This window comes from Psittacula echo (genome assembly GCF_963264785.1).
Source record: "Psittacula echo genome assembly, chromosome: 2".
NCBI classification, from domain to species: Eukaryota; Metazoa; Chordata; class Aves; order Psittaciformes; family Psittacidae; genus Psittacula; species Psittacula echo.
In genome coordinates, this window is record NC_137737.1 from 125,292,358 (window position 1) to 125,305,964 (window position 13,607).

The window sequence follows — 13,607 nt, forward strand, 5'->3', positions numbered from 1 at the left end:
AACAGTGGTAACAAGGACAACAGGCATTTTACATTACTCAACTATCTCAAAATATAGGCCTGTCTCCAAATCTGGGAAAAAAAAAAAAAAAAAAAGACAATCCTCAAGCCTTTCTTCTCACAGACCTTTTCCCTCCCCTCCATGAAAGAGAAGTACACACTGATTACTTTCTGCTGCTGTGGCTTGGTCGGCTTCTGTCTGTTCATTTTCAGCACTAGAAATATCAGATCCATTTTCAGCCTCTATATCTTCTTGAAGGCTCTTGTCCACATCATTTGTGCTGTGGTCAAGCTCTCTCTCATGTTCTTTGGACAGCTGTGTTGGAATATGTCTCAAATGAGGTGACTCAGGCTCATGATGGCTTACTGGAGACTGCTGTAGATGGTGTTGCTGTCTGTGTCTTTCCTTTTCCATCTGTTTTGCTTCCTGAAGCTACAAAAACATTGCAATCACACAAGAACTTCACCACTGAAACAAAACAGGGAGCTGTATACATACTGTATGCATTACTTTATAAATATGAAATCTTTATTTTTTCTGCTTACACAGTGCATTCACAAAGCTCTAACAGTTTAAGAAAATGCATCCTTTGTATTAGAAATAACTTTAATATCTAAATTCTAAACATCCAGGGGAAAAACACAATAAAAACAGGAGTTTAAACTGAAAAGATCCACAGTTCCAAAACACTACAGAACACAGATCCTCAGACAGAAATCATCATACTTAAAACTATACGACAAAGACTATTTTAGTTTTGTTGGGTTTTTTGTGGCACTATAGATCTTCAGGTGGATGCTACCTTCCAAACTACAGCTCAAATAATTCCTTCTAGCATTTGTTAGTGATTATATGAAAATAACAGCCCTGAGTGTGCAAAACAAGCAGAACAGCTTATCAGCTTGCACAAAGACTAGACACAGTCTGGCAAAAATGAAGAATTCCTAACAATTACAACAACAACAGTAGCAATAATACTCTTCTGTATTAAGTTGCTTAAAGGGACAGTAACTGCACAGATTTCTGAAAGCATTCAGGTACTGCATGGCTTTTGTCATGACTTATAAATATAGCATCTCATAAATCTTCAACTGTGATGGCACCATGCATCAACATGCAGTTGCTTCTGAGAGAGAAGTTAAGTGATACATACTCTTAGAGAAAATGTAGAATTTGCAATAGTATAGCAGAATTACTTCTAAAGATAGCTAGGAATTCAACCAGTTCTCAAATAAACGCTTCCACTTATTCATTTGTTTAGTATTTTGGGTTGTGGGGTTTTTTGTTTGGTTTTGTTTTGTTTTTTAATAGGCGTTACAATGACTTCACTTTATTGATCTTTATTATCAGCAGTAGAAGGCACAGGGCATATACTGGGATCCCTGCTGACAATTCGCAACAGCAGTTTCAGTGAAGGCAGTATCTGTTAGTGACTACTATACACTAAAATGTTGAAAAATCCTATATATCACCCCTATGCCCCAAAAATACATACCAGATTCTTTCCTCTCCCCAAAGTACAGAAGTTATTAAAGCCAAAAATTTTAATAATCATGACAAACAAATCTCTCAAGCTGGTTTGCTTTTAAGAGCTAGTTTCTATATAAAGATACTGGGATACTCACTGCTTGATTTTCCATACGTGCAAAAATGACATTCAGCATTTGTGTTAGAGTGGCCTTGGCTGTGGTTTGATTTATAAGATTTTTGCTTGCTAGATAGATATTGTAACATGTTCTTACAGCCTGTAGCACTGTTCCTTCGTGGATTTCTATGTGTTGAGATGTTACTGCAGTGAGCAAAGCCTAAATAAACAAACAAATATTTTCCAGTGAAAACTTTTCTTATAAATCAGTTTATAAATTAATATAAAAATTGAATTACATTTAAAATATAACTAAGCATATATCTCGAACTCCAGTTCAATTACATTTCCCCATGTATTCTTACAGCCACATGAGATCATACATACCAGTTATATTAAATTGAAAGTGCTTTTAATGAACATATCTAGGAAATACGTGTTTCACAGAATGTAACAGCAAGAAATAAACAATGGAGTTATCAGACAGGTAGTTAATGAAAAGTCATCCTAGAATTTTCTAGACACAAAACATGAACAACAGACTACTTGTTAAGTCTGGAGGGCAATCCAAAGGGTCCAAAAGCTATTTTACAAATAAACACAATTGTGCAGAACAAAGACTGAGCATGTGACTAGGCAGTTCTAACTACCCTTTCTAAACACCCTTTCTGGGCAGATGTCAGAATACTGGTGTTGCTGTCTATAGACATTTGTCTGGAAAGACATTTGAGGTAGTTATCTGCTTCTCCCTTCTCAAAAAAAATACGCAAACAATCGTCTAAAAGATCAGGTAACACGTAAGTATTATGTGGCATAGACACATGGTCGATTAAAGAGCAGAAACAGAGGCAGATGAAAGATGAGGACAGGCTGTGGAGATATTGTCAGAGGTATGAGTTGGAGAGTGGAAGGGGTAAAGCTTGGTGCCCAGGAGACCAGGCTTTATACTGATCACCGTACTCCAGTAGAAAAAATCTGGGAATTTTATGAATTAAAGACACTGTTCAGAGTTAACAATTTAAGTGGTTGTTTAGGATAAGAAAGATCTGGAAGCACTGGAAAGCTCATACTCCTGTAAGTTTACCAGTTAAAACCAGAAGTTACTGCCAAGTGTTGTGTAATCTACTCATCAAACCAAGCCGTGTTTCACTAACTGACATTGTCAGCACCTCTGTCCACACCTGGCACCAGCAAGTGGACAAAGAGTATCCACTGCTCACTCAAATTCTTTAAAAAGCACTGTACAGCTTAATAGGAAAAGAAACCAAACATCCTCAAAGACGCACTTAACTGAGCTACTGCTTAAGAGATCTGAATTCTACTTCTAGATAAGCAGTCTGCTTAAGGTTCCTTCTTTTACCCGTGGTGCCTCAGTTCTCCCATCAGTGGATGTTGGGAGGTACATATATTTCTTACTGGAGAATATGACCACTAAACAGCATCTCATGCTACAATTTACAAAGTAGTATTGCCTAAATGCCCACTAGAAGTCTTTTTAAGTCAAAAATAAACAGAAAAAAATATTAAGAAAACCTCCAACCAATTGGAAAGAAATCACAAAGGTAGGTAAACTGTAGACGATGGCTTTGTTAAAGGAATTTAAGTCTCTGAGCACTGATACTGTTCTTTTCTGTCCTCACAAAATTCAGTTTATGTGTCGTTAGCCTTCTAAAAATGAAGTGCTAAGTTGAAATTTATACCACCATCCTTAATTCTTACCTTCTCTGTGCAATGCTTCAACACCACCACAGAACTTATTAAAATACACTGCTTCTGCTAGTAGAAACATCATTCAGGGAAGAGGCGATACAAAAGCCATAATAAAATTGTGGTACCTTATCTGGACAGAGATCAGTGACAAATGGTGGCCCTCAGGGGTCTGTACTGGGACTAGAACTGTTTAGTATCTTTATCAGTGACACTGTCAGTGGGACTGAGTGCAACCTTGGCAAATCTGCAGACAACACCAACCTGAGTGGTGCAGTGACATGCCTACGGGACGGGATGCTATTCACAGGGACCTGAACAAGCTCAAGGAGTGGGGCCATGTGAACCTCATGAGGTTCAACAAGGCCAAGTGCAAAGTCCTTCGCTAGGGTCAAGGCAACCCCCAGCATCAACACAGGCAGCCCTGCCAACAAGGACTTGGGAATCCTGGTAGATGAAAAACTTAACATGAGCCAGCAAAAAAAAAGAAAAAGAAAACCTTGCAGCCCAGAAAGCCAACCATATCCTGGCTACATTAAGAGTGACCAGCAGGTTGACAGAGGTGATTCTGTCCCTCTACTCTGTTTTTAAAAGTTACTTCGGTTGATTCAGATTATTAAATGCATGCCAGGACAAAGGATGGACTAGGATACCTAGGAGCAAAGCCTGGATAGAAAAACACCTCCCTGCAGAGGTCAGAAACAGCAAGCTACTGCAGTGGCTTTACTGCCTACAGAGCCAGAGCATTAGGTTGCTCTTTTCTACCACAGTAAATTTGCTGCTCAAGGCTTTTTGCAGCCAAGTTCCCACTTCTGGTCACACTCAGCTAATCTGTTTTCATCCAGTATCTTCAGTGTGAGCTAAGGAGAGAGGATTAAAAAAACCCAAACAAAAACAAAAACTCCCTACTTTATTGTACTCCTCCCCTTTGCTGTTCTTTAGGCACTGAAGGAAATCTTTGTGAAAACAATGTTAGCACTATCTCATTATATTTCAGGTCCTACCACAAGAGCTGCCTTAGCCACAAAGCCTGCAAAAATACCATCAGCCATCAAGCTTTCTTTGTTCTGAAACTATTGGCTATCATGCCGACTTTGAGATTGTTTCCTTATGCTTTCCTTCCAGTCCTTCACACCTATTGTTCTATATTTGAAAAAGACCTATTGTTCTGTGCCTCTACCTAGTTACTATAAATAAAGCTTATTCATTTTTATAAACAACCATTAGATGGATTTGGGAAAGGAGAAAAACATTCAGGATCATTTCTTGAGTTACAGACTGCATATTTGTGCAACACCCATAGTATTTTTACTTTTAGCCTGAAGCATATTTGCCTCTTTAGTGAATTTCCTATTATGTAAAATGAGTGTGTTAGAACAGCACACGAGATATCATGATTTGTGAGGCAAAATGGATGTTGATTAAAAAGGTAAATTAAGTTTACATTAATTCTCTGCTAAAAACATCTATCTGTACGTGTACTTTTCATTCCTCTCACACTGAATATTCTACAAGAACAGATTGGTTATGGTGAAAGAAAGGAACTACAACAAGGAAAACAATTTAAGAGTGCACAAGAGGCAGATGCAGCTACATACAGACTTGCTAGTAAGCCTAGTTTTCAACTCAGGGACATTGTTCTCTTCCTCTCAGGAAATCCATTAATCTTTGGAAGACTTATGACACAGTACAGCTGTCATCTGATCAGCAACCACATTTACTTTGTGTGAAATACTCATAATTCGGTTGCCTGAGAATTCTCAAGTTCTTAAGAGAGCGCATGAAACACAGTGTCCCTAACCCCTCTCTCTACTGTATTTGCTATTGGAACCATGTAATTCCATTTACTTTGAGAAGGGCCATAGGGTTATTTTTAATAACACTTTTTTAAGTCAACTTGAAGTCCAAACATTCACGTACCACACAACAGTGTGTCACTACAGACTGACTTTTAGAAAAATGCAGGAGACTGAAGTCCTTTAGCCATAAAGCAAAATATATCAAATAATCTTCCAGAGATATCATTTTTCAGTACGAATGACTCTAAAACTCCCCATAATCATACAGAACGCAGCAACACAGTTCTCCAAGCAACATTTTCTTTGTGAGCAAGTGGTGATATTATCTCCTACTTTTTACCATTTCCAATTTGTTGTCACTTATACATTATGTTATACAAATGTTATACATTTACCATAGCTTTAAAAGACTTATGTTTATCTTAGTTTACTAGCTTTGAAAACCTATGGAAATACACTGTTAGGGTATGAAAAATAGAAAAATACAGTGTTTGCTTTCAGCATGCTTCCACAGTCTAGACACTGATTTCAAGTCAACAGTGTCATATCATAGATTCTACACCAGATTTCACTGACAATGGAGTATTTATTAATACTCAGTATTTGATTATTTTTTTCCTACTTAACATCAATTTTTAGGGGAAAAAAAAAAAAAAAATCCATATTCACAAGCATGTGGTCAGTTACTAGTCCTGAAACACACTGAAGGATTATGGCTGTGGACAGTGCAGAAAACAGAACTATGTTCTAGCTTCTCCTATGGAAGATAATATAAAGAATATAAATGATGTAAGAGCATAAAGTTTTATCTTTTTCACTGAAAAGTTATGTGTTCAAAACGAACAAGAATATAATATGGAATTAAATTGATACATATCTTGCAAAACAGAAGTGTTTCATGTCCAACTCTGAAAACACAATCCTTCTCTAAAAAAATAAAACTGCAAACTGACAGGACAGCATTTTCAGGTTAAGTTAACTAATTTTCTAAGAGTCTTCTCAATTTGGAATCTGTTTTCACACAAGTTTGTTTCAAACTTATCATCATTCTTACTCCTCAGAATTAGTTAGCTTTTACAGTCTTCCCATTCTGTAATCCAATGAGTTGCCCTCTATTTTTAGTTAGTTTCAACAGGTGACTTGTGCAAGCAACATTCAATTCAACTTTCCTTCTTCCAGGGACGCTGGTCATACTGACAGCATGACTAGTTGCAAGAAGACACATATAGGAGTTGACCTTATGAACAGTCTGCTGCACAGGGTAGACTCAGAAAGTGATCACTAAAGTAACATTCAACTTTTCAGACTACAGCTATCAAGCACAGACAGAAATTTTTCTTGGCCAAACATGAGCATGTAAAGCTCTAAAAATATCTAGATGATAACAAACATTTATTATACAGCAGACCAAGGACAGCAGATCTCGATCTCATGTTCCATCCTTCTTCCTCATCCCTATTCTTGCTTTACAGACTTATAAAAAAAAAAAAATATAATTTTATCATAATTGTAGGTCTTCAGAACAAAAAGGCCAGACAGAAAGTTCAACTAGAACCTCTGCATATGTCAACAGAAGTTTGCACACACCCCCACACCTACGTCACAAATGCCATAGTAGCCCTAGCAGAGGAAGCCAAGGCAAAAAGGTTCCATCAGGGGAGACCATTTCAAAAATAAACAATTTTAGTGGCAGCAGTAGCCTAATTACTTGGGGTTTTTTTCTACCCCAGCAACCACCACCATAACAACTGAACAAGAATTTGCATGGCTTCCCATCAAAATAACACCAAATCAAACTAAACTACAAGAGGAAGGAAGGAAAAGGCCAAAGTCTGGTTTGCTGTGGAGTCTGCAGATAGAAAAATGAGGGGGTAACAGAGATAGGAACACACAAGTAGAAATAGGGGCAGAAAAGTTAAACTGGCTATTAACTATCAGAATCACCGCCAAATACACCTCTAAGCTTAGATACCTGAAAAGAGACAACTTACACTCCTCAGTCTCATTAAGATCATTCCCTTGGTAGTCAGTAGAGAGGTAGTTTCAGAACACTAAAGTGGCTCTGCTCGTTGGGAACCTGCTTAAGATGACCTTGCCACTGGAAAGTCACCTAGTAATGAGCACACAGCATACTGTTCGAACTCTGATCCAACGCTGGCTGCCAGATGTTAGACTGAGGGCAGCACGCTATGAAAGGCAGTACATTCAGCATGCAGAAGTGAGACATTCCTCCAGGACAGAAGTGTCTGAGTCATCAAGGTTCTCAGATTTTACCTTGGTGTTAGTGATACAGCTGCCCTGCAGAAGCACTGTTCATGTTGTGAGTAACAGCCTGGGAGTGCAAGCACAGAAACTGGGAGATCCAAGACCCTGCCTTCTATCTCCCTGATGGCATTAAAATTCTTCAGAGAACATACTAATCACCAGGACTACAGAGGAGACTGACAAGACACGTAATTCATCCTTCAAATCATACCGGAGAACTGGGGTCCACCCTCAGCCCAGAACTGAAGAGTTATGACACCTAAGAGAATATGACTGACTTAGAAGTTTCATTATTCTCCCAAAGGAAGTCAAAAGTTCTGGGTTTTGCTAAAGTCATTTCTAATTTTCATGTTTTTTATAGTGTCCAGTGTACTGGACAAACATGGGATCAAAGCCAAAACAGTACTCTTCACTGTCTCAGGCAATCAGCATGGCAATTAGGTAAATCTGAAGAAGCAAAAAGTTAAGGCACTAAAGGAACTTACACACTTAACGCGTTTTACAATTGTTGAAGAATTTACTTTCTCAACTATTTTCTTGGACAGAAAGAATACCAGTTCACAGGTAATTCTCTTCAGGTGGGGAGGATCAGAATAAGAATGCATTCAGAAAGAAGGTATTACAGTGAGAAGGAGATATAATGGTTTCAGCCACTGGAAGTTTAAACTAAACGAGGAGTTCCTTTTGAAATATGAAAAATGTCTTAAATGCTTAGGCAGAACAACACAACAGATCTAGACAACAGCAGCATAAACCAACGTAACAACTATCTGCTGGAGAAGTGGAGTGCGAAGAAAAAGAAGATTTGAGCTACGAGAAGGAGTACAAACTACATTCTGCAGTCAGACTAGTAAACACAATCTGTGAGAAATGTCAACACCTCAGGATACATATACACAAGAATATGAGGTAACAAACACTCCATTCCTCATAACTAACTTTAAATATATTCCTCACTACTGTTCATCATCACGACCATTCAAAGACTACTGTTACAGGAGTACAGTATTTCCATTAGATGCCTAACTTCTATTAGTTGGCATCATAATTTCCTGTAATGAATACTCATAATTAATGGGTGCAATAAGAAAATAGCTAAAGTTGCCCAGAAACAGTTATCTGTACAAACTCCACATGTGACATTTATATAAGCTGTAGAAAGAAACCTTAGACCTCCTTCAAACAAAAGTCTATGCCACAGCAGCACAAAGCTACTATGGTAACGCCTGACTGCCAGGTCTAATCACATTTCATAAAACAATTCCAAAACGGATTTCAAAATCTGCTGCTTAATTACCATCTTCCCCACTGGGAGTGCAGGATTATTTCATAGCAATTCCTCACAATTAGAAAGCGCCACAGGTCTGCCGTGAACAAGATTTCACCCAGTTGTCTGTGCACAAGACTTCAGGTCACAACCATAAATACACCCAAAATGCAATGGGAGAGACCAGGGAAAGGAGCATAAGATAACAAGTTTTCATCTCAAACAGGATCCAGAAAATATTTTAAAATTACCATTACATTTACAAATTAAACAATTCCGCTTCTGAACTCTGAGATCATGAACATCTTCCTGCTGTCACCACTACAAATACTGGAAGTATTAATCATTACCTTTATTATTTGTAGCTGAACCCCTTCGTCTGTTTGCGGGCCTTGGAAGCAGCCACATATTGTCTCAATAATTCTATCAATTAATTTTTTGCCTGGAGTTGTACTGTCTGGAGCATTCCCTGTCAAGTGCCCATATGCTATAAGTTTCTGGAGGGAAGAAAAAAACCCCACATAAATAAGAGCTTAAAAAATAAGTCATTTTTTTGTTATAATAAAGAAATTCCCTAGATCGCTCTAACTTGCACAGATTGAAACAGTACATTTTACCCGTCTCATAAAACATCAAGGATTTTTTTAAATGTCCTCCAGATTTATTCAATTTTCACTCGGCAACTGCAATATGAAGTCTGTCAGCAAGCTTAACCTTAAAGCTTTTGTTCTTCAGTCAGCAATGTTTTAAAACAAACAGAATTCCAAAAAATAAGTCACATCACTCAAGTCTTCATATGTAGTTAGCACACAACTGTTTTTAACACCTGATAACCCAGCTGCAAATGCTTTCCATTTAAGTTAATTGCTAGTCTTCTGGTTTTGAATATTCTATTATATCTTTCTCTAAGTCTTCAATACTTTGAAATGGAATTTATTACAAAATTAACAAAATCCTCTTCCAAACACTTTAGGCATGAGAGCATTTGTAAATCTCCATGAACCTCCTACTTAAAAATACAGAGTAGCAATGGATCATAGCGCAATACCATGCCAGCCCTTCATGTGCCTGTGAATGTAGATTTATTGAGTTCACTGTTGGGCTACTCAGGAGAAGCAAATGGCCAAATTCCCTGCTGCAGAATTTGTTCTGAAAACATTACAAGAGCCTCTGACATTTGAGAGGCTTGACATCTCAAACTGCAAATATTTTACAGCAATTGTAAACAACATAACATTAATTTGATAATGCTATGCTTGCTGTTAGTTTAACACATAAGCACAAGAAAATAGGTAGCTTTACACTAATACAATAAAACTGATTCAAGCATGTAACTGTGGTAACACATATATACACAAATAAACATATGAATGACTACATAATAAGACATGCATTGACCCTTTGTGAGAAACATATTCAAATTGGCTGTGTGTTTAATAAAGTAAAATAATAGAAAACCAATGACATTACGCTACATAAAACTGTACTTCCCCTCCAAACCAACAGAATTTTATAGTTGACAGTTAAAGCTGATCTTCATACAGACCTGTAAACAATCTAGAGATGTACTGACAATCCTGGGGCACTTCGACTGGCATGCCAATTCAAATGGTAGAAAGTACTTGTCTGCTTCAATGAAGCTTGTCTTTGATTTCACAGGTGGAAGAGTGCTTGAACCAGGCTTTGCTTCTCCATGAGGGGGGCTAAACAGAATGACTGTATTAGAATGCTGTAAGCAATCACACAAATAGTTACCACCACAATGTTTATGAATGAGATAAAATACCAAGAAAATTAACATTAGGAAAGAGTAACTTCTATGAAGTTAACACAACAGTAGTATGGTTGTATAAACATTCTTAAATATTCCTTATAGCTTTTATATTTCATCTGCTCCTTTGTGGATCTGGCAAATTGTCCCATTTGGCACACTAAGTGGATATTCAGTGTCCCTCCTGTTTGAAAGGCATAAAAGACTTGTTTCCTTTGAAAACAGGAAGACTCTCCTTACTTGGTTGATGAAGGCAAGAAGGGAATAAGGGAAATCTATTCAGTATAATTTCCACATTAAATAATAACTCTGACAGAAGTCTCATCTGTTACTACTAGAACAGGTAAAAATTCAAGCTGCCAAAAATTTTAACTACTCTGAAAGGTAAGAACTACCCAACTACTGTATTATGATACGAGTTGGTTCAGTACTTAGAAAAAGTACATCTATTTTGGAGATTAAATCATATCTGAACTTCAATCTTATGCATACTCAGGAAAAAGCAAACCAACCAACCCACCAAGGAAGAAAAAATTGCAAACTCTGCTCTAATCTGTGCTTCATATGACACCAATGAATTGAAGAGTTCAGTGCTTATCAATGCATCTCACTTGGGCAATATATCTGAAATGACTAACTACAAAATCTGAGAAAATTGTAAGCTGTTGAAGTCTTTTTGCTTACAGCACCTTTAGAAACAGCATGCTCATCAGTACTCAGCTAAAAGGAACAATTAAGAATAGGCAATTTTTCACTAACTTGTGTGCATCAATACAGTCCGCCTTTGACTCAAAGCAAAAAGTTCAGATTTGTCATTCCACAGAATAGCTCATCACCTTTATATAAAGCATTCCTGACCTTTTTTTGTGCACGCATATGAATCTTTACAAAAAAAGTAAACTACACTGTCTTATGCAGACTTGATAAGTGGTATTAAAAAAGACCCAAACCCCTAAAACTCCTCCCAAAGGAGGAGAGTAGCTTCATATTCTGTAGACAAAGACTATAAAATTCTTGCAGTAATTCAAATACATTTTTACAGAACAAGTAATTTCAAATCCAGGCCTTATGCATTTGCTGCAAATTAAATCAGATGCTTCAAGGAATGCAGAGGATAGCAAATACACATTTTTCATGTTGCTGAAGAATGAATGCAGTCCCACGCATCAAGGAAAGAGCCTTAAACTAACCAGTATGATAAATTATTAATTTCAGCTTTTCAAGGAGCAAGCTGGATTGTCCTTGAGAAGATGTCTGGAACCACATTCAAACAGCACTCCTTGTTTAGGCTGCTTAAAGAGGGCAGCTAAATTCTAAGTCTTAACAGTAAATAATTATTACTAAAATTCTACTTTCTACTAAATAACTTCTCTTTTGAAGGTTTAAGGGCTTATTCCTATGTAATTTTTTTCCCTGAAGCAGGGCAGAGGTTTGTTTTCCTGTTGGATGCACAAATTTATTTATTGCACAATACTGTTTTGCTGGAAACAGAGCTCTTTTGGACAAAACCCAAATCAGATAAGTTGCAGAGGAAGTACATGACTCTTCTACGCTCTTAAATCCTACAAAAGCTTTTCTCTGAGGAATCTATCTCTTGCCCATGTCTTATGACAAGACTGTTGTCATCTAGTGATTATGTGTACTGACACCATTAAAATTAGGTTAAAAGAGCACTCTGGAAATACAACCAGGATTTTTCAGAAACAACAACCATGCCATGAAGAGATTCCAAAAATGAAGAAACTGTATCTACTGCAGAAGCCTGAAGCTTCTCTTAACTGAAAGCTATTTAAAAATGCACAAAATAATAAATACAGAAGATAATGCTCTATTTGTCTCTGGAAAGGTAACTTGGGAAGATCATCACCTTGCTGATGATGGATGCGAAGGGGATAGCAGGGACAGGGGAGAGAGAAAGCCAAAAGGTCTTTCCTTCTTAATGTCAGTGAAGAAATTACTTCAGCTAGTTTTTTTCCAGCAGACTGTGCAACCAGAAACTGTCCCCAGCAAAACGTCTTCCGCCAAAGGATCTGCCAACCATAAGAATTATGAAATATGCTGATGTTTACCTATCAGCCATAGAAACAGACTAAGGTATGTATTAAGCAATTAATTTTAAAAATTGTTTTGGCAGCATTTCCTGTGTGACTGTTATATAAATCAGCCTGTTCTTTTCTATTCCATTCCCCTCCATCCCATTACTAGAAACCAGTTCTGTTTAAAAAACAAACAACAAAACAAAAGAAGGAGTTTTCCATGTAAATGTTCTGACAGGTGGAAACGATGTATTTTTCACTGCATTCCAGACTAAACATGAGATCACTTTCCTTGAACCAGAAAAACCTCAAAGAATTATCTTTAGAAGTCCTTTGTTAGGATATTCAAATCTCAATTACAGAAACATAGCTGAAAATAATTCGATAAACTAAAAGGTTTCTCTTTTCTCAGGCCTAGAAAAACAGTATTTTCTACTGCATCTAAAAATTTGACTCTACAATAAGAATAGAGCAAATCCATTTACAGTTTCCAAGTCCAGCAGTGCCTTCATAGCAGCAAAAGGCCACAGTCAAAATAAAGATAGCACTTAAGAAATCAAAATGTTTTGAAAAAGGACATACGTAAGGCACACACATTATACCCCAAAAAACCACAACTTTAGATATTAATAAGTCAGAATTTAAGCACCAAAATTTCATAAATGAATGAACCATACTTGTAGAAATCATTATACATCAGTGCTGTCATTATATGCTATTTAACCATAGGATCAGGTATTACTTTCCCTTATGCAATGTGCAGAACAAATATCCCTCACTAAATATTTAACATTAAGCATTTTTTTTTCTTCTCATGCTTCATAATGTGGACTTCTGCTTTATTTATAATACTCAAAGTAAAACCTATTATAAAAGCACATTACTTTCTGCCTGAGACTGTTTTGTGGTGCTTAGTGCAACACTTTCTGAACACTACACAAATATTACATTTAATTTTACAACCTTACTATGAGCTGACAATATTGACTTTATTTTGATTGGCGAAACTGAAGCACAGTGATTCAGTCTGATGCATCCACAAATCTGATAAGCTGCAAGACTAAATTTTTAAGCACATTTGATTATTAAATTGCCCTTTATACCTTTCAAAACAAAATGCCCACTGGCTTCCTTTCTAGCTACAAGTGCTCATATTTTCCAAACCAAAACTTGTAGA

General features: G+C 37.0%; 1 protein-coding gene across 6 annotated transcripts in view; it reads right to left on the minus strand.

The window, feature by feature from the left end:
• The window catches only part of ARFGEF1 (ARF guanine nucleotide exchange factor 1), a gene marked incomplete at its 5' end in the record, with an annotated part of 93,468 nt that overhangs the window by 47,104 nt on the left and 32,757 nt on the right, over positions 1-13,607 (minus strand). For all 6 annotated transcript variants that reach the window (XM_080610049.1, XM_080610047.1, XM_080610048.1 and 3 more), the window contains 4 exons: positions 168-432; positions 1,626-1,805; positions 8,974-9,120; positions 10,170-10,326. In XM_080610049.1, the coding sequence (XP_080466175.1) occupies positions 168-432; positions 1,626-1,805; positions 8,974-9,120; positions 10,170-10,326 (749 nt within the window). The remainder of the gene's footprint in view (positions 1-167; positions 433-1,625; positions 1,806-8,973; positions 9,121-10,169; positions 10,327-13,607) is intronic.